The following is a 25043-nucleotide window of genomic DNA, read 5'->3' as shown; positions in this document are numbered from 1 at the left end:
GTAAATTGAGTTTGAGACTCCTGTGCTAAGCCCTGGATGGAGAGGGGTGGCTATGGGGGAGGCCACATTATTTTTGTTGTTGAGTCTGCCAAAAAACCCTACAAATATACATTACAATGATTTGGATGTGAATCAGTGCATATTTAATTGTTTTTCCTAAAGTTAATTAAGTATTTTAAGAAAAAAGTGTCAGTGTGGCCACCAGTGAGAGTTGGTGGCTGCACTCTGAGGCCACTAAAAAATTTGTTGCGAGAACCCTGACATAGGATTTGCCACCCTGGATCAGACCAGCTGTCCATTTAGTCCAGTATCCTGGCTGCAACAGGACCAGCTGCTTCAGTGGATGGTGTAAAAAATCTGCAGTAGGCCAACATGGGATAATCTGCACTCCACAGAGGCTTCATCCTGATCTCTAATAATTAGAGATTAGTTTAAACCCTGAAGCATGGAATTTAATATCACTTCCAACATTTTATCTTTAATTATAACAACTCTGGCTATTTTTGGTTAGCCATATAAATACCCAGCTCCCCCTCCCCCTTTTAAATCTTGCTATATTCTTGGCCTCAGTTGTTTCCTATGACAATCAGTTTCACAGCTGAATTGCTCCTTGTGTGAAAATGTATTTCCTTGTATCCGTTCTGAATTTCCCACCTTTTAATGTAATTGAATGTCCCTTTGTTCCTATATAATTCTGTGCAGAAATGGGGAGGAGGGGTGGCAATAACAGCTGTAGACTAAGGGCTTGGCTACACTGGAGAGTTGCAGCGCTGGTGGTGGGTTTACAGCGCTGCAATTTAGTAACTGTCCACACCTGCAAGGCACATCCAGCGTTGCAACTCCCTGGCTGCAGCGCTGGCTGTACACCTGGTCTGCTTGGGGTGTAACGATTGCAGCGCTGGTGATGCAGCGCTGCTCATCAAGTGTGGCCACCAAAAGTGCTGTTATTGGCCTCCAGGGTATTAGGAGGTATCCCAGAATGCCTGCTTACAACAAACCGGAAGAATGGCTGAACTCTGAGCTCCCCGGAGCTACTGATCTAAAAAACAAACACAGCTGCTCTTTGCTCCAGCGAGCGAGCAGAGTCAGGGGAATTGCTTTGGAATGTTCACAGCTGTTTGCTTGAGGAGAGAGGGGGGTCTGTGTTGAGCAGCTGCTTATGTGGTCTGAAGGCTATTTAGGAGTGCATAATTTGCATTTAGTGAATAAGAGAGGGGTGGGGGAAGGGGTCAAAACTTTTAAAATGATTGAAGGTTGGTGCTGTGTATCTTCCAGTCCTTAGAACTTGCAAGGCATGGAGCTGAGAACAGTGTCAGCTCCAAAAATCCACTCTCTCTGTCTCCCCCACGCTTCCTGTCACACTCCACCCCACCCCCCTGTTTTGAAAAGCATTTTGCAGCCACTTGAACGCTGGGATAGCTGCCCACAGTGCACCACTCCCAGCAGCGCTGCAAATGCTGCAAATGTGGCCACACTGCAGTGCTTTCCCTACACAGCTGTACAAAGACAGCTGTAACACCCAGCGCTGTACAACTGTAAGTGTAGCCATACCCTAACTGTCTTATCTTCCTCTGAGTCCAGGCTGAGGTTGCTAATGCATGCCCTGCAGGTGAGGATTTGTAAGATCTAATTGCCTTCCATGCAATTGATTGGGGGCTCAACCTCCAAAATTTGTGGTCCCTCAATCCCTTTCGATATAGGAAAATTTACCAGGTGTACATACTCCATGGGATTGTCCACCTCTTGGTTCACCTTGCTCCCTCCTGTGGGTTTTCCCATGGGAGATGGCAGTCTGGGTCAAGGAGAGGAAGGTACAATGTGATTTATTTAATATGTAATAGTAATCGCAGTACAACATCTCACACACTTTGCAGAAAGCATACGCTTGCTTTGACTTCCATGCTCCAGTAAGGTTCCAAGGTTAGTGAGTTAAACTTAAGAGCGGAAGAGGAGGATGAGGATCTCTAGGCCAGTCCCTTCACCCCTTAACCATGAGTTAGTCCCATTGGAGTCAATAGGGCTAATCTTGTGAGTAAGATGAACAGGATTTGGGACCTATCTGAGACGTTTGCCAACTTAAACACAGCTACATTTTTGGAAAACCAAAGACCTATTCATGGCATTATCTGGGGATGGTGTGTGAGACTTACAACTCTTATGTATGTATGTATGTATGTATGTATGTATGTATGTATGTAGCTATTTTGTCTTGGAAGTCAATAGATCTTTTTATAAGTGATTCATTATGTACATTTCTCATCAACAGTGCATGTGATATAGTGAGCTGGGCACCATTGAGTGAAATTCCTCCCCCATCAATTAAAAAACTTGCAAATGAATCAAATAAATGCTTTGCTATGTATGTGTGTTACATGGAAGTTCAGCAGCGTGCAAGTTTAGGTGTATGGACATTAAAATATTGTAATTATTCACATTTTAGTAACATTTGTATATAACTGAAGGTTTTGTGGTGGGGAGAAGAAGCCCATGGAAATCCAGTTTAGCTTAAGAACGTTAAAGATGGGTGTTCACAGCATTTAAATCACTTGAAATGATAGTTATTTGTCCAAACATAGTACACATAATAAGACAGCACAGCAAAGTTTCCAGGGAGGATCTAGCACATGCTTTCAATTAGAAGTCAGACTGCAGCAGAAGAAAAGGAGTGTGAGCAACATTTCTCCATGACCTCACTAGGATATTTCCCAGCTCTCAGCTAACCTACGTATGCATGACTGGACAAGTGAAAAATAGTACAGTTGGGTTCCAAGCTACAAGGCATCTTCTTCTGATTTATTTTCCTTTATTTAAGGACTCCTGTCAGAACAAGGTTTCCAACTCTGCGTTAGCAGTGTAAATGGAGGACTTGGGTGAAATCCTGAAACCCTCTTGGCCAAAAGTTACTCTGACTGATCCTGCGAACTCTTATGCATGTGAGCAGTCCCATAAATTGTAGGATCGTGGCCTACAGTTACTGAAAGTACTATGGCATGTCTTGTACCTGTTAATTTTTAAAATTATATAATGTGTGCAAATATTACAAATGAAATTATGCTGGCTTCAGTTTACATGTAAAATCATTTGAGTATTTTCCACATATTTAGAATGCAGATGCATAAAGCAGAGGGGCTCTGTACCTAGCTGAATACATAGTCAATAATGGCATAAGATCAGCAGCTTTAGGATGCATGTTTGTAGTGAGTGAGAACGTTTATAGCGATTTATTCATGCATATATAGTCCTTATTCATGCATTTAGGCAAAGCCTGTGCTGGAGCTCTCTCTCTGGCAGTGCTGATTTGCATGATCCTAAAAGCAGACCCATGTGCTAATCATGCAGTCTGAACACAAATTGGCACTTGTCAGTCACTGAGAGGAAGCATTATTTTCAGAAGTAACAAGTGAGCATGGATGGCTCTTGCAGGCTTTCGGTAAAAAAGCAAAAGGGTAGGAGTTTTCGCTGCCTCCCATCACTCCTAATCTCCTTAGTCCCCACTCTGCTTCTTTTCTTCTGTTACATTGTTTAAGGTTTTAATAAAAATGTTTTTTATTGTGCTAAAAGCTATAAAGCCTTCTCTGTTCCAGTTTCTGGTAGGTTTTTATTTTTTGTATTTGGTCTATAGCTGATTCTTTTCCATGATCTAGAGGTTAGAAACATGTACTAGAGATGAAATCTCTTGCTTATGATGGAAAATCTTGGTGGATGCATGGAGCTGTAGAACCCCCTACTGGGTGGCCTGTGAAGTTCCAGAGACTAAAAATCTCATCTGCCATTTCTGATGAAAGAATAGGCCAGGGGTCAGCAACCTTTCAGAAGTGGTGTGCCGAATCTTCATTTCTTCACTCTAATTTAAGGTTTTGCATGCCAGTAATACATTTTCACGTTTTTAGAAGATCTCTTTCTATAAGTCTATAATATATAACTAAACTATTATTGTATGTAAAGTAAATAAGGTTTTTAAAATGTTTAAGAAACTATATTTAAAATTAAATTAAAATGCAGAGCCCCCCAGAACGGTGGCCAGGACTTGGGCAGTGTGAGTGCCACTGAAAATCAGCACACGTGCCATAGGTTGCCTACCCCTAGAATAGGCCATTGTAGACAGAGAGAGCTCTTACGTGGACAAATATTCTTCTCTAAGTACTGATTCCTTTCAGCCATCTCTTTAGGAAGATTAGGAGGTGTGTCAGTGTCTTGAATCTGCAACTCTGGAGCCCAATCCTGAAAACTTTTACTTACACAAATAGTCTGTTCTCGTGCAAGTAGTTCCATTGTGTTCAAGGATTTGCAGAAAGTTTTTATATAATACTGTATGTCTGGCAGGAAAAAAAGATGAATGCCTATGTTAGAAATATTACTGGAGAAAATCAGATCCTGATATTGGAAATCAACAGATGCGAACTTATGTACTTGGTCATGTTAGGCGTAGAGATGGGTAACCCGAGAAAGTTATTATGGAAGGAATGATGGGGGTCATTGTAGTGGTGGATGACCAGCGAGGCAATGATGGATGGATAGTATATGGCAGATCACCGGAAGGTCAGCTGCTCAGCCCTTGAAATTAGCTTTGGATCGTGAAGGCTTTAGAAAATTCTGCTATGATGTCACAAATATTAAGACATGAATACATGGATTTATTTACTTACCTACTTATTCATAGTAAAAGCCAGGCAAACAGTACAGTGCCACTTTGCATATAGAATCATTGGCCCCATGTCAAAGCACAGGTGGGGCTGGCCTGGAATAAAGAGCTGGCAAAATGGGCTACCAAGCAACTAGGAAGACGTAGGAAATGAGGCTATATCTATATGTTGGTCCAACTTCCCAATAGCCCTGTTCACCTACATTGTGGTAAGACGGAGTCTCTGTAGGTGCCTATTAGTTACAAAATTCAGAGCTAGATAGTTTCTGAGCACCCCAATATTAAGGGCTGCTGGTTTTGCTATGTCTATTTTCTTTAGGCCCAATCCAACTCCCTTTAAAGTCCATAGAAATACTCGCATTGATTTCAGTGGGAGTTGACTTGGGCTCTGGGCAAGGAACCTCTTCCTTCCTTGAGCAAGGAAGAAATAGGGGAAGTTACGGTGTGCTTAATGGATTTGTATAGAATATAGCAGAATGTGACAACACATCCAACATCCTATTGGTCCATCCTTGGCAATCCTCTGCTCTGCCGTGGATGATGTAAATTTGGGGCCCATTGCCAGTAGTAGTTGCTGTTGAGATAGTCTGTAACCTTTTTAACTAAAGCTGTACTTTAAGGACCATTGCCAGCCTAAACTCACACTTCTGTCTGGAAGTTACGTATGTGCCAGTGCTACGAGCAACACCTAAAATAAGGCTGTGTAGACACTACTACTTATGTCGGTATAACTTATGTCACTCAGGGGTGTGAATAAGCTGCCCCCCTCTACGATGTAAGTTACACCAATCTAAGCACCAGTGTGGACAGTACTGTGTTGGTGGGAGAGAGCTTCTCCCGCCACCGTAACTACCGCTGTGTGCAGGGGCCAGATTAATTAAATCGATGGGAGAGCTCTCTCCTATCAGATTAGAGTATCTGCACTAGCAGTGCTGCGGTGCCACAGCCACACTGCTGTAAACTGTGTAATGTAGCCGCAGTCTAAGATAACAATGGCAGAGAGAGATTGAAAATATTTTTGTCCTTAGTTTGTTCGTTTTATATGTTTGACAGTCTTGTATGGGTCTTTCACACAGAAACAAAGAGATTAAAACATTTTTTAAAAACAGGAAAATATGAGTGTAAAACCACAAAAATTGACAGAGTGCTCAAGGACAGGGTTACACCTCAAACTATTTTACACGTTTTTGTCTTCTGCTTTTAAAAGATTCACCCAGGTTTTTCAGTTTGCTGGATTTTTTTCTGCAGCAGCCTTTAGGACTGCCTCATTTCCCAACAATGAGGTCTGTTAGGTTGTGAAAAAAATCTCTCAAATATTATGGTGGAAGCCTCTTATTCTGAGACATTTAAAATAGAAACAAAGCACTCCAAATATATTGCACTGACCGGATATTAAGATGGTGTAGAGGATCTAATGTCTTTTTCCATCTTGATCATTTCTATGGCTGTGTGATAACGTTCATGGTGGATGATTACCATGATAGTTGTAGCAAAAGCCACTTGTCCTGCAGTCTAGCCGTTTACAAATAGGGTTTTGAAAATCTTCCTTTGATTATTGCTCTTGTACCATATTACATTCAAAGAAATATGAGACTGCTCTCAAAGAGCTTTGTTTAGCTTGTGTTTGATTCTTTCCTCTTCTCTTGTGTGGGTATTTTCTTTTCCACTCTTCTTTGAGAAATAAAGATGGATCATGGCTCTAGAAAGAGGATTTGGGGTTTTTTGATTTAATATCCCACCCTGTGTTCCAACACAGCAACACTCTGAAATTAAGTTAGGGGGGCTACAAATGGACAATGTGTTATCATCTCCTGAGGTAAAAGACGTGTATCAATTAGGCATGCTGTTTGATGCCTTTCCACATATTCTTGAGCAAACTAGATCTGTCTACTACATATAGATATCTGCTTGCATGTTTTGTATTTTCATTTTTGCTTACAATGTGTTTACCTTGTTTCTAGGACTAATCACAATAAAAGAGGCCCGTGATATAGAAGCCAGGCTTAACGAAGTGGAGAAGCTTCTGAAGATTATTATAAATATGCCTTGGAAAGTAAGTATGCTAAGTACCACCTTACTGAACTTCAGACCTGGTGGATAGTAACTTGCCCTCTTCATTTAGATGGGAAGGCATGGGGCTGTTTGAGCTTTTGTAGAGGCAGAAGGAGCTGTTCAAGATTCTGCATATCATCCCTCCCTGTATCTCAACCCTCATAGTACCCTACCCTTTGTTTCTACCCCTGCTGCCTTTGCTCCTAAGCAGCCCTTTGGTATCCTTCTTTTTACCCAGAGGACCCTGCTTTTCCTAGTGCACCAAACTATCACCCTCTCTCCAGTCAGGTACATCCCTCATTTCAACACAAGTTCTTATCTGGAGCCTGTCAGAGTTAATCCATCTTACTCAGTGGTTCTGAACCTATTTACCATTGTGGGTCACATATGCAGCTCTCTCTGTTATGAGGGCTGAATCCATGCAACATATATATACACTACCCGTGTGGTCCTAAGGCTGTCACAGGGGCTGCAGCTGTGTGCTGATTGGACCACAAGTGGCCGGCAGGTTGAGAACCAGTGATCTAAGTAATGTTCTGTTACATAACATTTACTACAAAGTGACCTGTGGCATTGCCATGACTATCATCTCCTTGTCTTTCAGGGTAATATATTGACCTGCATGGTGTGTTGAATTGAGGGCCCAATCTTGTAATTAGAGCCACATGAGCAGACCCCCATTGATTTCAGTGGGGCTCTGTATGGCACAAAAGTCTACCTCTGTGTTTTCTGATTGCAGGATTGGGGTTGTAGATTGTAAGCTCAGTAAAGCAGGGACCATATATTTTCCTGTTTTTATTGCACGGGGCACACTGAAGGTGCTCAATGAATAATAATAATAATGGGTGTTATTTATAGTCTTGCCATTGCCATCCCAGGCTTCTGAATGCCTTTTAATATTATCAGGATCCTAGATTCAGTCCGGTTTTTAAATTGGACAAGTCACTTAACCTCTCTGTTCCTTGGGTTGCCCATCTGTACAAAAGGTATTATAATATTATCTCCATGATGAGGTTATGTTGAGGCTTGATTAATATATGCAAAACACTTAAAGATCCTTGGGATGATCTTGTAAAAGAGCAATTGCTCTTGAAGTTCAACCACACATGCAGGAGTTGGGAGATGAGTTGCATTCTTGGTCATAGCACTGGCTTTGCTGTATAAATGGGGAAGTCACTGAACATATGTGCCTCAGTTTCCCCATCAATAAAATGGGGATAATGATACTTTGCAGGGATACTGAGCGATTTTATTCATTTTAAGTGCTTTGAGTTCTTCAAATGGAATGCAGCATGGAAATACAATGTATTTTTATTTTATATTTTCAACCAAGGTCCTGTCATAAGATGGTGTAGCCAATAGATCATGTGACAGACATGATCATTCTGCCTGACAGTCAGATTGCTATGTTTCAGTGTCTCAGATACTTACAAAGTGTGTAGTCACGTCTGCTGTGTCAATGTCTTTACCAAGGAAACTAACTCATGAGCAAACAAAGCACTTACTGGGGAAGAAAACTACTTGAGTAATTGGCAACCATGGTGACTGATAACCAGTGTGAATGGTTGGTCATTTTGAAATCTGCAGATCATGGACCTGGTTGGCTGCTTGTTCTTGTGTAGAGCAAAATGCCCAGCACAGTAGTCAGTGGAGTTACACTAGTGAAAAGGAGTGCCAGCGAGAGGAGTTTCAGACTTCGTGAGATTTTTGGCATGTCCAGATGAGTTCAGTGTAAGAGGTTCCCTCCCACCCTCCCCCACTGGACAAATAAGTTTGTTAGAAGGAACATTAACTATATTTTATACAAAGGGCCTTGAAAATCACTGACGGGCAAGTCACAAAAAAACAAAAATAAAGACATCCATTAAGTAGTCATAATTTATTAGACAAACCCTGAGAGGCACTGGGCATCTGGAATGCCTAATGTTGTCAATGGGAGTTGCATGTTGTCAATAGGAATTGCATGTATTCAGCATTTCTCAAGATTTGGCCCGGTGACAGGTGGGAGGTAGGGGGTAACAGGATAAACAAACCAAGCGGTGTGCCTGGGCCTTAAACTTTGAAAATATTTATTTCTTTGGTTCTTTTTCAGTATTCTAGATCTGAAGTTGTCCTTACCTTCTTTGAAAGATCTCCATTAGATCAAGTGTTAAAAAATGACAATGTCCATAAAATTCAACCAAGCTTTCAGAGTCCAGTTAAAATATCAGGTAAGAATTATTAGCTCGCTAGAATGCACACAAGAATTATTAAATTAAAATATTTGTCTGTTCTTTCCCTCCCCTCCCTCCTCAACATTTCAGAAGAAACCCTTTGCCCCCCACTTTCCCCATTCTCTTGCCTTCTAATGTATAGAGCTATAGGGCATGTTGAGATGGCTCCTTTGGGCATTATACGATCTTCAGACTCTTCTTTCCGCTGCTTGGAGTCCATTAGCCATTCCTTGGGAAGGCTGTGTCCTTCCACTGTCTGTACTGTTGCATCACAATGGAAAAACTGAGAGGACATGAACTAAATAAAGTATATTTCTATAACATGCAAAATGGTCACATTTTGTACTAAGGATGTATTTATAAATATTTTAAGAAGAGTTAATACGAAGTGAAAAGATATAGAAGACATGAGTAATATATCTTACAGATAGTTGTGACTACATCAGTAAATAGAAAATTTCGTACTTGATTATATGCCATGGTTCGAAGTAATCATTTGTTAGAGTTTATTAACCCTTTATAAATGATTTATAAATGTACCCTTAATATAAAAGCATGACTGAGAAATTTAACAGCAAACCCACCTGTATAAACAATGGTGAAGAGCAACAAAAAAATTAAATGAAACACAAGAGCAGGTGTAAGTGCGGAACAGTGATTCCATGCCTGGTTTGGCTTCCATGTACAAATTCAGTCTCCTCTTCAGTGCAGGGATTCTCTTCAGATATCTACTCGTATGCTTGGGGGAGCGAGGGAGGGCATGAATCCATTTACTGTACCTAATCCTCCTTGACCAGGATGTGAGTCAAGTAGAGGTGGGTAAATTCATTAATCTGAACACACGCAAAAAAAGTAGGTTTTTCCTATATTAGTATATGACATGTGCAAATGTATCCCGAGAGGGAGTAAATGCAAACACAGAAAATCAGTCATTTGTTCTTTATATCATCTTGCAAAATTTAGCTTGTTCAGGATCTGGTTTTAGTCATTTTACTAATGTACAGAACAAAGACGTCTAGGCCAGTTCTAATGGCAAAGATATGAATTTCTAGACAGATTATGTATACGTTAATTAGAAATTACATATATCATTTCTGAGCACAGTTCTTGCATCAGTCACCCACTTAAATGCATGATGTGCTAGACTATATGCCATTTATTTTGCTTCTGTATACCTGAAAAGTTTCTCTGAAAACACACTAAAGAGTATATTCAATGGGACTACGTGTAGAGTAAGTTGCTTCTCGGTGTCAGTAAGGGTGGCAGAATCCAGCCTTAAGAATATATAATGTGAAACAAAATGCTCTTAAACAATGTACTTTAAAAGAAAGTCTAGGAAAAATTGCAGTTTAAAATACCGAAAATCGACAAACTGGATCTGATTCCCTCAACACTTATACTGGTATAAATCAAGTATAACTCCATTGGAACTGAACTAGTTAAACCCTGGAGAATCAATTTTTTTGTTTTTATAGGGTTTAAGGCTTGTTCTGTTCTCTGAAGAAAAATGTAGTTAAAGATAACTACTTAACAGTAACGTAGTCTGTGTGCATCTCTGCATGCGTGACATGATGGGTCCAAAAGCGGATGGAATGTGGTGATTAAGCAATAGTCTGGGCTCCATTCTGTTGCAGTTCTAAGAGTGCAATAAGATGGCAGCTACTAGTTCTGGTGCTGCTCCCTCTTACACTGGTGTAAATCAAGCCTAACTTTGTGGAAGCCCCCGAAGTTACACCAAAGTGGGTGTAAGAGAATGAGGGTCACTGATATTTTTAATAGTAGGTAAAGAATTGTGTGGAGACCACTATCTTAATTCTCATGTATGAGTGCTCAGATACAAAGAGTGAAGCCTGAACTAGCAGTGAGTAGATTCGGCAAGGCCTATGCATAGAGGAGCTAAGGAAACAATGGGACCTGAACAAGACTACATTTTTAAATCCCAAATTCACTCCTACAGTTTATAGTCAGGCCCTACAGTTTATAATCACACCTGATTTGATTTGTTTTTTCCTATCTGTCTGGATATCCTAAAGCACTCTGTGGTAGTCAGTCTTATGGACTGACTGGCTGTTATAGAGAATTTCAAAACAAAGCCCAGAATATAATGTTTAGTTGACACAACTCTAGTCTGAATTTTACACACTGAAATGACTGCATTGTTTAGTTGATGGTTCCAGCAGATGGCACTAAAGGTTAACTTCTAAAATGCGTCGTACTGCAGGAGTAATGCTGTAATATGCTTAGGTCACGTCAAGGACACTTGGAAAAAACTGTGACATGCAGAGCTTGCTTTACATTGGATCTAATACAACTCTCTAGGTGACTTGTAACCTCAGAATACTCTGCAAAAATATTTTGTTTTCACTAAAAAAAACCAGACTGTGTCCAACACAGTCCACTCCAGATTAAAATATTTGAAACAAACAAAGCTCACCAGATGAAAGCAGAATCTGATCCTTGAGTTTGCATCTCAATCTACTGAACAATGTTTGACAGTGAGTCACAGTTGATGTGGAAGTCTGGAGGGATTCAATGTAAAACCACTCACATATACATTCCATTCAACTTGGGTGCAATAAAAAATAGGCTAGAAGTCAGAGATTAATTTTTCCACATAAACATGGAGGCACATGAGTGTTAGTCTGAATGCAAAAACGTATCTCTATTGTAAAAAATTCAAACCTCAGGTCTTTTCACAACTAAGGTTGGTAGGTATCACAGGGTGGCAAACTCTTTGGGTTCAAGATGCAAATCTTTTGTGTCCAGACCCACCCCATCTAACTTTCAACAGCGGGATAGTTCCTGGTTGTTCTTGCAGGTAATGCTCAGAACTAACAAATAGGGCCTGGTTCTCCTCTTAATTTGGTGTAGATCAGGAAAAAAATCTATTGAGATCAGTGGCAGTGTGAAATGAGTGCAAGTGAGAGGAGAATCCAAAGATGTGCCAGCCCCAGTATACTTTCGCTGCTCCCAGTGAATGAAAAGGTGTTCTAATGAACATGGGGCTAAAATCTCCGATGTAAATGGGTAAGAAACCATTAAAGGCAATGCTGCTGTATCCATGTATACCAGTTGAAAATTTGCCCCCTGAATGTAACTTGGTTTCGTGCAGAATTTATAAAGTAAATGCAGGTATGTTTCTTCACTTCTAGCCTGAGAGCTTTAACTTTGAAGTTTAGTTAATTAGGATTGTTAATTAATGATCAGTCATTTGAGTTGCAAGTGTTGGGCCTAATCTTGATTGAAGTCAATGGCATTCAGGCCCCAAAAGTATAAGCTTGCTGAAGTGAGCTTGCTGAGTATTTATATCATCATAACTTTGTGTATTCACTTGGAGCGAATCTAGTGCCCCATAAAGTCAATAGGTGTCTGTCCACTGATTTCAATGTGGATTGCGTCAGACCTTTCTACCTATAAAGAATGACTGTAGAATTCAGCCATTCTGAGCTGGTAGCATTTGCAGAGAGGTAATGAGTACACATGGCTCAAGGAAATAGAGAATTGGGCCCAAGGAAAATTGCTGTTGGAAAACCTATTGTTTAATTTTCTTCCAAGGTTGTTGTTGATTTAGTGTTGTAATTATTTCTTTTCTTCATCTTTTTGTTTAATTATGATAACTTGCTGTCTGGGAAGAATACAATCAAGAGTACTGTTGGACTATAACCTTATGGAGCAGATGCCACACCACTGAAGTGGAACAGGCTTTAATGGGAGCAGAATTTGGCCTTCTCCCAGACGGGAAGATTTGTTAAATATTCTCGTGGTAGGGTTCTGAACTGCAAATATTCAAGCACATGAGTTCAGTAGGACTGATCACAAGTAAAATTGCTCAGGTGTTGCTCAAGTGGCTATGAAGCCAGCAAATGAGCCCAGCTCATCATTAAGCTACAAAATTATAAAAAGACTGTTTCTTTTAAATTAGCTTGCACAGATGTTCACTGACACTTCAGTACATCCTGTTTCCAGCAATGTCAGCTTTGTGTGATGCGCATCCACCCTATTCCTGCCCCGTTGCCCTCCCTCTCCCCCCTTTTTCTGGAACCATCTCAGACTTTCAGCATTTTACCTGTTTCTTCCCTTCTCCCCACAGAAATCATGCGATCTAATGGATTTTGTTTAGCAAACACTGAAACAATAGTTATTGACCACAGCATACCAAACGGAAAAGACAAGCACCTGGATGTAGATTCAGCAGAGCACTTGTAAGTATACATTGTTCCTGAGTATTAGTGTCTTTAAATTAATTGTAACCGTCTCCTAACAAAATTTTAGTACCCAGACAAACACAGTGCTGTGGGAAGACCTGTGTTGGTAAAATTGCCAGTCTGGCTGATTAAAGGTTGGTTAATTTGGCTGGTCTGTAAGGGTCTTGTCTATGCTGCAGCTGGGAGTGAGCCTCCCAGCCTGGGTAGACAGACGTGTGCTAGCAGGGCTTAACCTGCCATGCTAAAAATAGCTGTGTGGCCATTGCAGTGCCAGCAGAGGCTCAGGCTCAGGCTCCCCGCTCAAGCTCGGACCCAGGGAGCTGGCTAGGCCTGAGCTCATGTGCCTAGCTTGAGCCTACGCCATGCTGCAACATCTACTCAACTATATTTGGCATGCTAGCATGAGCTCCATTAGCCCAACTCTGTCCACCTGGGCTGGGAGGCTCATCTGTAGCTGCAGTGCAGACGTACCCTAAGGGCCCATTGCAGCGGTCATAAAAATCAATAGAAAGACTCCCATTGGGAGTTGCAGTGTCCCTAAAAGAGACTGGCCCTCTTCTGATGGAAAAATTGTGGATGCAACATGGGCCTTCAAGGGCGATAGGTACAAAAGGTCTGATTTGTGCAACAGAGTGCTGAGAACCAGTAGCTGACCAAGCACTCTGATCACTCAGCTTTAATTAGTTCCCCCAGAAAAGGCCTGCTGGAGGAGTGGAGTATTTAATTATCTAATCAAACTGTGGGGTGGGAGGACTGATGAGCTAAGGAGCTAATTATCCTACTAGCTGAGAGGATAGTTAAAAAGCACAGAAAGGAAGTGCAAGGGGGGTTGCGCGCAGAGTTCAGAGGAAGCAGGAGGTCAGGATGGTGAGAGCGCTCTCTTGGAGAAAGGGCTGAGGATTAGGGGAAACTGCAGAGAGAGCTGCTGCACAGGATTGTGATGGTGGTTTGGTGGAGGTAATATCAGTAAAACTCATGGAGGTGCTAACAAACAGAAAGCATCCCAGGCTGTTTGTGTGGATCTCAGAACAGGAGCGGACACTGACCTGTTACACTTTGACTTTGGTGAGAGCTGGATTGAACCAAGTGTGTGGAAAAATGAAGGATCCTTAGAGAAGTGAAATCCTCTTAAGAGGCAAGTAATTTATTACTCAGTAACTAAAATATACTTTCTTATTTGTGATTGCTTCCCCTTTGGGTCTGCGTTGTAGGCACTTTGGGGATAAAGCTTTCAAATCGAGTTTGAGTCGATGAGTATGTTGACAGACTAATTTTTATGGAAATCCATTCCTGTGAAGTTCTGTCATGCCAACTGATTGATATTTCACTTTAATAGCTTTAACTAGATGGAGGTAACAGTGTATTCAAGAATTTTAAATATTTGCAATAAAAAACATTGAACTACCCATTAGTCAAGCCAGTAAAAACCAAGGGAGGAAAAACATCATGGATAAAATGGACAGAAACTTGGTTTCCAAACTTAAGGTCTTTTCTAAACTTCATTTAGAATGTGATCTGTATCAGTTTGCTAAAGGGTTTAAAACAGGGGTCTCAAAGTCCTGGTCTGCGGGCCATCTGCAACCCGAGAACCTTCCCAGTGTAGCTTGTGGAGCTCCAGCAATTTTGAGGCTGGGTCTCTCCCTTGGCCCCACATGCCACCCCCGTGCGCTCCCTTCCCCCCTCCCCCCCGCATCCCCTGGCAATTTAAAATGGCCTGGGGTCCAACCCACCACCAGCAGCGAAGCGGAGCTTAGTGGCTGCAAGCCCCTTCCTGAGGGCTCGGGGCTGGGTGGGGCGGGTCTGTGCCTCTGGGCCTCTGCTCACTGCCCCTGCCTCGAGCACCCCTGTGACCAATGGGAAGCTGGGGGGGGGGTTCCTGGGGGCAGTAGCATGCGGATGCCCCCTGGTCTGCCCCACCTTGGACCCCCAGGTAAGTGCTGCACCCCCAACCCCCTCCCAGAGCATGCACCCCCACCCCCTCCCCATGTACCCTCTCCTGCCCCCAAACTCCCTTCCAGAGCCTGCACCCCTCCCCACACTCCTCCCAGCCCCCAAACTCCCTCCAGAGCCTGCAACTGCACCCCCTCCTCGTGCACCCCCACCTCTGCCCCAACCCAGAGCCTGCCCAGCACTCAAACTCCATCTCAGAGCCTGCACCCCGGACTCTCTCTTCCACCCAAACTCCCTCCCAGAGCCCAACCTCTCACCCCTTCTGCACTCAAACTCCCTCCCAGACCCTTAGGCAGGTGGGGTAGTGGAGTTTGGGGGGGCGTGGGTTCTGGGCAGCATGAGTGACATTATTGGCCCGCTGGGAGGATTTGAGGACTGGCACTGGCCCTAAGGTAAATCCCTGGTTTAAAGGATATTGAGGTCCCCTGTTGTCATCAATGGGAATTTTGCTGTTGACTTTAATGTGGCCAGGATCTTGCTCCTTGTTTCAATCTTTGATTCTTGATAACTTAGTTTAAACTGCAGCACGTATAGAGCCATAATCCAATGGCTGGAAGTAGGCGTAAAAAGATCCAGTCTCTGGAAGCTGAAGTCATCAAAGCTGAAACTGGAAAGCAGACATATATCTTTAATAGCAAGGGTAATTAACTGTTGGAACAGGTTATCAAGGGCCACAATAGATTTTTCCAACACTTAGATTCTTTTAGAAAGACATCCAGTCTTGATTTAAAAATATGCTGTAGCGCAGCCAAAAGTTGTTAGGCTATAATCGGGGATCAGCTGATGTAATGCTGTGGCCTGTGCTATGTGCGAGGTCTGACTGGATGATCAGAACGGGCCCTTCTGGCCTTAAAATCTGTGATATACATAACTGATGCAGGGTTTTCAGATGAACTGTGGTGAAAGAAATAAGCCAATGAAACAGGATGTCTTTACCCATTCATATTTTAAATTCAGAGGTAGCATGTTTTCTCTTGCAGGGAACGTTCAGAAGTTAATAACTGCAAATCTATACATGCGCTGTTCTTAGGCTGAAGTGAGGTCCTTACTGTAGTTGTATTTTTATAGAAGGGATAGAACTGGAATCACTTGTATAAGATGTGGTTTTGTCAAAGACAGTTAGTGATGATTTCCTATATTGCAGCTGTAAATGTAGGTTGATAATCTTGAGTGAAAGTATACATTTTTTGGAGTATTATGGAATCCATTTGCAGTCTGTGTACAATTGAATTGATTGGATTGTGCTTTCTGTCTGAAATAAGAGCTAATTCCTGTTTGACTGACTAGTCTCACCTGAAATGAAAACTGGTAGATCCACACTTTTCTTCAGCAACTCAAATATATCATAAGCTAAGTAGGGCTTGGCTAGATTTGAACTTGTAGGTATTCTGTGCAGATTTCCTATCCATGCTTCAGAAAGTGGTACTGGAGGTTCAATAGATGGCACTCTTTCCTTTAAGTCTTTACTGAACTGGTGTCCAACATTCAGAGGCTGTCATAAATATAAAGGGAAGGGTAACCACCAGGGATGAAAGTAACTTACAGGACTTACCTGTACTGCTGGAGTCCTAGGGGGCGGTGTGTGTGGCCTCAACCAGAAGAGGTGGGGCCTCACAAGATTTAAAGACCCTCAGGCACCGGCTGTGGCTGGGAGCCTCAGGGCCTTTAAATCAGCCCAGGGCTCCCAGCTGCAGAGGTGGCTGGAAGCCCCCGGGGCTCACGGGCAAATTAAAGGGCCTGGGGCTCTGGCCACCACTTTAACAGCCCCCCCTCCCTCAGATCTGGCAGCCAAAGCTGCAGGGGGGATTTAAAGGGCTCGGGGCTCCCCGCAGCCATGGGAGCTCCGGGCCTTTTGAATCCCCGCCCGAGCCCTGAGCGGTCCCAGCCCAGCCACCGGAGCTGCAGGGGGGATTTAAAGGGCTCGGCTCCCTGCAGCTGCGAGAACTCCGAGCCCTTTAAATTCCGGCCCCAGCCCGGGCGCCGAGCTGTGGGAGGGAATTTAAAGAGCTCTAGACTCCAGCCTAGAGCCTTTTAAGTCCCCGCCGTGGAAGCCGGTGTGGTCCAGCATGGCATACTGGCTCTTGCTGGTACACCAGACCGAATCAGCTTACTTTCACCTCTGGTAACCACCATTCTGTATACAGTACTATAAAATCCCTCCTGACCAGAGGCACAAAATCCTTTTACCTGTAAATGGTTAAGATGCTCTGGTAACCTAGCTAGCACCTAACCAAAAGGATCAATAAGGGGACAAGATACTTTCAAATCTGAGGAGGGGGAAAAGGCTTTGTTTTGTCTGTTCTGTGTGCTTGCTGGAGACAGATCAAGAAGGCAAGCAATCCAACTTAGAATTAGTAGGTAATAATAAGGAAATGTGTTAGCTTACTTTTATTTTGGCTTGTGATTTTCTTCGTCTAGAGGGAGGTTTATCCCTGGATTTGTAACTTTAAAGTTTTGCCTAGAGGGGAGATCCTCTATGTTCTTGAGTCTTTTGTTATTTTGTAAAGTACTTACCATGCCAATTTTACAGAGGTAATTCTTTTACCTTTTCTTTAATTACAATTCTTCTTTTAAGAACCTGATGGATTTTTCATCGTTTTAAGATCCAAGGGTTTGGGTCTGTGTTCACCTGTACCAATTGGTGAGGATATTATTCTCAAGCCTCCCCAGGAAAGGAGGTGTAGGGGCTGGAGGATTATTCTCAAGCCTGCCCAGGAAAATGAGTATAGGGGTTTGGGAGGATATTTGGGGAAGATAGGGCTCCAAGTGGCCCTCCCTAAATGATTGTTTAAATCACTTGGTGCTGGCAACGTTACTTAATCCAAGGAATAGGGGAGTTTTTAATCTAAGCTGGTAGAAATAAGCTTAGGGGGTCTTCATGCGGGTCCCCACATCTGTACCCTAAAGTTCAGAGTGGGGAGGGAACCCTGACAGAGGCATTAGATTGTGAGTGGTGCTGTGTTTTGTAAGATCCATAAAATGGAAATCCTGATCACTCTTCACTAAAGATGATGATGTTAGCACTTTTGCAAGTAGGAGAGTTAGTGCTGGTGATCTGGCCAAATGCCAGTTTGGATAATTGTATTTTGCCCCTTTAATTTCCCCTGTAATTTTAGAGCCTGTCTTGTGCCTTATGTGACATTGAATGGCCCAGGAAGGATTCAGATTTAGAATTTCACTTGGCCATGTTCTTCACATCCTGTCCTGAAATGTGTTGTACTGTTGCAGTATGCTGTGAAACAATTTTGTTCCATCCCAGAGGTGACAGAAATGATCCCTGTGTGTATAGTTTGTAATCCTTTGAGAGAAAAGGTGCTAAATAGACTCTTCTACTCATTATAATTTAGTCACTGGTTTGCTGTACATGAGCCTTCTCTTACAAGGGTTGTTTTGACCCTTTGGGCCAACAGCAGGTGATGAAAACTGTGGAGTTGGTCATGCCGCTTTCTAGTAAAAATCCACTGCAACAGAAGATGTGCATTTTTAAGGACAACCCCACTGTAGTGTTCTAAGCATGTAGAGGTCGTCTGGCTAGGCAATTTTTATGTTAGCAAATGCAAATAAGTTAAATAGAGAGCTATGCTGAAATACTAATGTTGGGAATAGAACATTGCCAGAAATGTAAAATCCTACCATTTACTATCAGGAAGAGAAAATGCTACCACTGATCTTTAAGATCTACCCATCAAGAGCAGAGGCGCTATATAGATACTAATCTTATGCGGGCTGATACATGGGACCAGGTTTTCTTCTCCCACCAATTTTACACTAGTGTTACTTCATTGACATCTGTGGAGATATTCTTGGCTTACAATCATGTAAATTATGAGAGGAAGATTAAGCTAATACTTTCTTCATCAGCAGCACACTGTCCCTGATTCTCCTCTCACTTACCCATGATTTACACTGATGTAATCATATTGTAAGGAGAGAAATTACCTGTTTTGCGTGTGTACAATGAGAGGAGAAATAGGCCCTTTGTGAGGATGTTGTATCTTTTGAGGGACTAATTGGTGAGGGACAGAGGAAGGACTCTGCATGTAATTAATAGTCTGAAGAACTATTGTTTCAGAAACTCTCACTTGGGAAAAAGACTTGTTTGTAATGACTCAGAAGAATGTTATGTATCCTCCTGCTGTGCTGTCTGAAGCAGTCTCCTTAACTGAGTTCAGCTTCACATGAAGATTTTAAAATATTGCAGAGTCTATGGTGTATGTCCCACTTTAAACAGAAGTGTCATCTCTTCTTCAGTGGAGATACTGATGGGGGAAAGATAGAATCTTAACAGACCTGTCTCCTGCTTTTCTAGTTTTCTCACCCTGGACATAAGACCATGGAAAATAGATAGAAGCCTGGTGTCAGAATGCAACGGAGTGTTTAAAACATTCCTGCCAATGACTGGTGAGGCTTCTGAAACCAAAAGAAAGAGTTTGATGGAGAAATTGGATGTGGGCTTGGAAGCTTTTGGCTGCTATTTCTTTGTCCCAGCACTTTTGGTTCATCTCTGGAATAGCATGCCCCGATGGCAATCTGTGATAAGAGTTGCTGGGATGACTGTAGTCATGTTACTCAGCTGCAGCAGTCTAATCAGTTCAGATTAATGTGATGACCCAGCTTTGCACTGAACTATTTAAAGCTCCATCTGTTTGGTCTCTCTTCAGAGAATTCGATGATGTCTAACAAGATGTCGGGAAATATGAGCACTGGCTCCATCCCAAGTGAGGCAGGTCCCATAATGCAGCAGCATGAAGGTGGTGCAGAAGATGTCAAAGGAGGAGAAACTGAGACTAGGATCATCTTTTATTCTGGTCGAACTAAACTTGGTTTGCTAAAATCTTGTGTGAGTAAGGGATGGCAGTCAGGCTGTAGGGATTAGAGAGGGATACACAGACTCTGCAAGAAATTGTAGTCATTCCATCATAGTTTAGTTCCTTATTCTGGTTTGTTGCAGAAGCCAAATGCAAAGCCTTGTATATAAATGGAAAGGATTATATTTCCATTTTCAGAATCAAAACAAAACCAGATTCCATTCAGACTCTGTCTTCTGTGTTCTCAGAACAGAAGCATTTGAAATAGCTGCCAAAGGCTGTGAGAATGAAATGAGAGGATTTGGGCCTCAATTACATGACTCATTTTTCCAGTGCTTCCTTGCTAGCTTCCTTCCTTCAACACCAGCATGTTTTAACCTAGGAGAGAGTATGGTGGTTTACTTGCATATGAGTCTGTGGTTGAGTGGGATTAGCCCTAGAGGTTCTTCTTACGTGAATGACTGCATGTGAAGCACTTACCATAGTTTGAACTTCTCTTGGCTAGTAAAATTTAATCAACTCCTGTCCTAGATCTCTGACATTGCTTGATAGAACATTGACTTCCTGGGAACACAGACTTCCTGTGGTTGGTTGGTAGTAGGGTGTCATGGAGAAAAGAATTCTTGAGAATGACTTGACTACTGTTTTTGACCTAGGCCAACTTTCATATGACACACTAACAATGCATCACAAATCCACAATGCTCAAGTACTATGATGACAAAAGCCATAGGTGGCAACTGTCATACTAGGGTGCTCATCCTTGTGGTAATAATTTTTAATAAACACTGTTGGATAACTTACTACCTCCGTATGGGTACCATACTATATTATGAGATTTGGTTTGGTTTTCATTCAGCGCATGTATTTAAGAAGATAGCCATCCTATTTTACTGAAAACAAACTGATCCTCCCTCCATTCATTTCCATGGTTTAGAAAGACAGAGGCCAGCTGTTAACTGGGGGTCGGATGTGGGGGTCTCTCTAGTCATGTAACACTCAATGATTCTGAAACTGGCAGTAGATACCATAGTACTTTGGCCAATGTATCAAAGAAGCGTAATTACAATCTGTCAATGGTTCACAGACTGTGATCTGTGAGCCACCAGTAGTCCAGTCCATATGGGCCTTCCTTGGTGGAGTATTCTGAAAAACAAAGCACTGCTTCATTAGGGTGAAGCACTGAGGTACTGGAAGAAGGGGTGGATCCCTGGGAGGATCATTCTCTTACAAAGTAGTTGGCACAAAGTTAAAGCTGCAATAAAGCATCAGAAATACTGTTACTCTGGTCTGATGTGAACTAAGGCTAGTTGGTAATAATTACTCAAACCATTGCCCTGAAAGGTGGGCAAGTAACATTAGCTGAAGATAGAGCTCAAGAAAGCATTCTTGTTGGTGGACTTGTTTCCACATGGTTCCCTAGCAGGTATCTTTCTCATTGTTTCCTGGAGTCAGTCTTCAGTTATTTTACCTCTCTTTCCACAGTTTCTGTTCATTCTTTCCTTTGTCCCCTACTCCTTTGTCCCATGTTGTGTAAGTGATTTGACACTTTTTTTTTTAATTTTAGGTTTGAAGCCGTTAGTGAGTTTACTTCAGAGCTAGAAGACACTGATGATCCAGCAGCCTATGTCACCAACTTGACATATTACCACCTGGTCCCATTTGAGACGGATATTTTGGACTGAGGCTTTCCAGGGACCCAGTCAGCTAGCATCCAACTGATTTCTTTGCTCATAGACTCTGCTTTCCCATTGCTCTTCTATGAATAAAGCTGTGTGATTAAAAACAGCAGAGAAGTTGCTGCAGATATACCATGAAACTGATTTTGCAGCTTAGCTCTTCGTTGTGACTCAAGGAGGTACCTTGCAAGGAAGTAACTGCTTCAAGAAACTCCTTTTTCCCGGAAAGGAATGTAGCAAGATCTTAGGGCTGCTTGGATCCAAGGAAATCATTTTGGCAAAGGCCATGGCAACCACTACACTGACAAAACCATAAGCGATCGTGCTATTGTTTGGCACCAGTGGTCACTGGTATACAGTGCAACTTGTACAAAAGACTACCCTTATTAGCAGTCACAACAAAATATCCCCAGATGTACTGAGTACAGTTCCACTCCATCTTTAGTAGAAGACCACCTCTGTTAAGCAATCAGTGTTTGTCAGTCCCTTTATGTGGTCACTTAAGACAGGTCCCACAGTTTGCTGTGTGTTCAGCTGTGAGATGACAGGTGCCTTACATATAATGTTACAAATACCATAGAGTGCCTACAGGAAACCAATGCACAATCTGATTACTTTACCTCTGTTAATCCTTGGGTGTTGTTTAATCGTCCGAGAGCTGACTTCTTTCCTGAAATAGGAAAACAAACTGGCATTGCAGTGGAAAGCTTGTAATGCTGCAGTACCTTGAATTACTTCAGAGTTCTGGAAAGCTGATAGGAAGGCTAAACTGCCTTGCTAAGAATGGTCAGTGCATGCCAGGCACTTGGATCTGTTTTTTGTCTTGGACCAGGAAATCTGAGCAGTGCTTGCAGTTGTTTACACAAGATGGATAATTACCTTTGCGTATTACTTTCCAGAGAATGGGGAGATTTAAGCCCTGTGGAGACTGAGAATTAAAGATAAACTACAGCTTATCTTACAAGGACAGGAAAAAAGAAACCACCCCAGCTCAGATAGTCTGCTTAACCCACCCCCATAGACCTAATGGGCCTGATTCTGATCTTGCCTACACTGGTTTCATACCAATGACATTCTATTCACCTCAGTGGAATTACGCCAGTGTAAGAAAGGGCAGAATCAGACCCTAAAGGCTCTTTACTACTGAGTAGTGCAACGTTAACCTCTCTTAGAGCTCAATCTTGTAAGTTGCTGAGCACCCTGAACTCCCAATATGAGCTCAACACCCTGCATGATTGGGCCCTGACCTTTCATCGAGCATTTAATGTAGTAATGGCCAGAATTAATTTAAAGAGATATGAACTGAGAAGAGTGCATTTTGAGCTGGTTATCTGTACAATAGCTTTGCCCTGATCCTGAAGAACTTGGCACAGCTCCTCTCCTGTATACTCTTCAGTGCTCTGTGTATAACAACAGTAGACAGAATTTGCTAATGTACATAATAAATTATTGAGAATCCTAATTCCTTTACACAGTATGTTTTAAAAATATATATTTAATTAAATAAAATAACTCACCTTAAGTATGATATCTTCCATTTAAACTGTTGACTTCAATTTATTTTTCATGGAGAGTAAGTCTCTGAGATCTGAGTCCTCTGCTTTTCCCTCCAATAATTTTGGAAACAGGTTGCGTAACTGCTGCTTTTCCTGTGCTGCTTATGTGCTTATGCTGCAGATATAATTAACACCAAGTGAAAGCTACAGGGCTGGATACTGATCTCACCTCTGTGTAAACATGGATTAACACCACTGCCTTCAGTGGAGCTCTTTGGGATTTATACAGGTGAAAATGAGATCAAATCTGACATCTATAGTTTCTCAGGGTGGAGGAGTTCCTTAAACTGGAATGTAATGGGAAACTTCCTTGTTTCGTGTTCTTGAACTAGATTTATTTTCTTAGCCCACTATCTACAGTTCTTCAGTCTATGCTTCCAGCTGATTATTATTGGGTAGCAGCATTATCTGATGGAAAGGGAACTGGACTGGGAACTGGGAGATCTGAGCTCTGTTCCTTGCTCTGTTACTAACCTGCTATGGGATGTTGGGCAACTGTACTTCATTGCCCGTGCCTCAGTTTCCCCATTTGAAAATTCTACCTGCTGTCTCCATTTTACAAGTGCCTATGCCCCACTGACTTCCACTGAGACATAAGTATTCTTGTAAATGTTATCCACTGATACTTACCTACCTTTTGTAAAGTAAGTTAAGATGTATGGATAACAAGTTATATTAAAGCTAAGTATTATTATCACTAAGTTTAAGAGCAAGTGACCTCTCTCATAATGAGAAAACAGGTCAAGCTGCAGAAGGAGAGGAGATGTTGTGGGTGGGTCATTTTATTAAATCTGTAAGATTAAGGTTTAGTTCATAAACAGAAGTTGTACTGGTTTCAAGTAACTCTGTTTTTTAAAACTATTTACATTTGTGCAAAAAGCTGTGTGACTACACTTTATGAAATCACCCCTTTCGTTAAATTGGTGAAACTTTCTCATGTAGATGAGGCCTTAGTCCTTGTACCAAACATGAATTTGGAAAAGGATAAAGTATTAATCATGAATATGTCCACTTCTAAAATTCAAAATGGATCTAGGGCTAAGTAAAAATCAAGCCATAGTATGAGGGGTGTAGGAGCGTTCACTGCCACACATAGAATATGCACTTAATATTATCTGACTGTTGCACACAAAACACTACATTAAAAGGATCTTATGAAGGTTCCAAAGTCAAGTCCTCAAAAGTTTGCCAGTGCAACCTTAATTCGTCCCCTGCACATGTGTTACAATTCAGTCTTTAATTACATGACCACATACTATTTTCCCACAGGACTCCTGCCTCATTCAAGGCACAGAGTGGGCCTGCTCTGGAGATAAATCAGGGCTGTCTAATAGAGGAGATTGTTGTCTGTAAGATCCTTGCTTCATTTGTTGCAGAAGTTGGAAAGTGTGTAACAAATGAGGCAGGACCCCTCAGGAAGAGAAAAGATGTACATAAAATGTTGCTACAAGGAGGAGGGAGAAAAATTGTTCTTCTTAACCTCCAAGGATAGGACAAGAAGCAATGGGTTTAAATTGAAGCAAGGGAGGTTTAGGTTGGACATTAGGAAAAACTTCTTAACTGCCAAGGTAGTTAAGCACTGGAATAAATTGCCTTGGGAGGTTGTGGAATCTCCATCATTGGAGATTTTTAAGAACAGGTTAGACAGACACCTGTCAGGAATGGTCTATGTAATATTGTCCTGCTATATGAGTGCAGGGGACTGGACTAGATGACCTCTCGAGGTCCTTTCCAGGCCTATGGCGTAGTTTTGTGTGGTTGCGTGCATGCACACAATCTAGGTTGTTTTTGTTTTGAAAAAGCAAAGTGAAAAAACAGAAATTCCGTCACGTGGCATTGTATTGACACACACATGGGTCATCAGCAGGGTTGAGACTTTAGATCCACCATGCAGATCTGTGGCACTTGACCTAACAGTAACTGATAGAGGATGACAACC

The 25043-nt window shown here is 42.0% G+C and overlaps 1 protein-coding gene across 2 annotated transcripts in view; it reads left to right on the top strand.

Annotated features, from left to right (window-relative positions):
• The window catches only part of PXDC1 (PX domain containing 1), a 36372-nt gene extending 11852 nt beyond the window's left edge, over positions 1-24520 (top strand). Inside the window, exons 2-6 of one of the 2 annotated variants that reach the window (XM_030552321.1) lie at positions 6604-6695; positions 8787-8904; positions 12998-13109; positions 14140-14247; positions 21437-21518. In XM_030552321.1, the coding sequence (XP_030408181.1) occupies positions 6604-6695; positions 8787-8904; positions 12998-13109; positions 14140-14233 (416 nt within the window). In that variant the 3' untranslated portion in view covers positions 14234-14247; positions 21437-21518. Of the gene's footprint in view, positions 1-6603; positions 6696-8786; positions 8905-12997; positions 13110-14139; positions 14248-21436 lie in introns of both variants that reach the window. The other variant, XM_030552320.1, reaches the window with a different exon arrangement.
• The last annotated feature ends 523 nt before the right edge of the window (positions 24521-25043 follow it).

Source organism: Gopherus evgoodei, chromosome 2 (assembly GCF_007399415.2).
Source record: "Gopherus evgoodei ecotype Sinaloan lineage chromosome 2, rGopEvg1_v1.p, whole genome shotgun sequence".
NCBI classification, from domain to species: Eukaryota; Metazoa; Chordata; order Testudines; family Testudinidae; genus Gopherus; species Gopherus evgoodei.
Note: the sequence above shows the minus strand (reverse complement) of the source record. Positions and strands in the feature narration are given on the sequence as shown.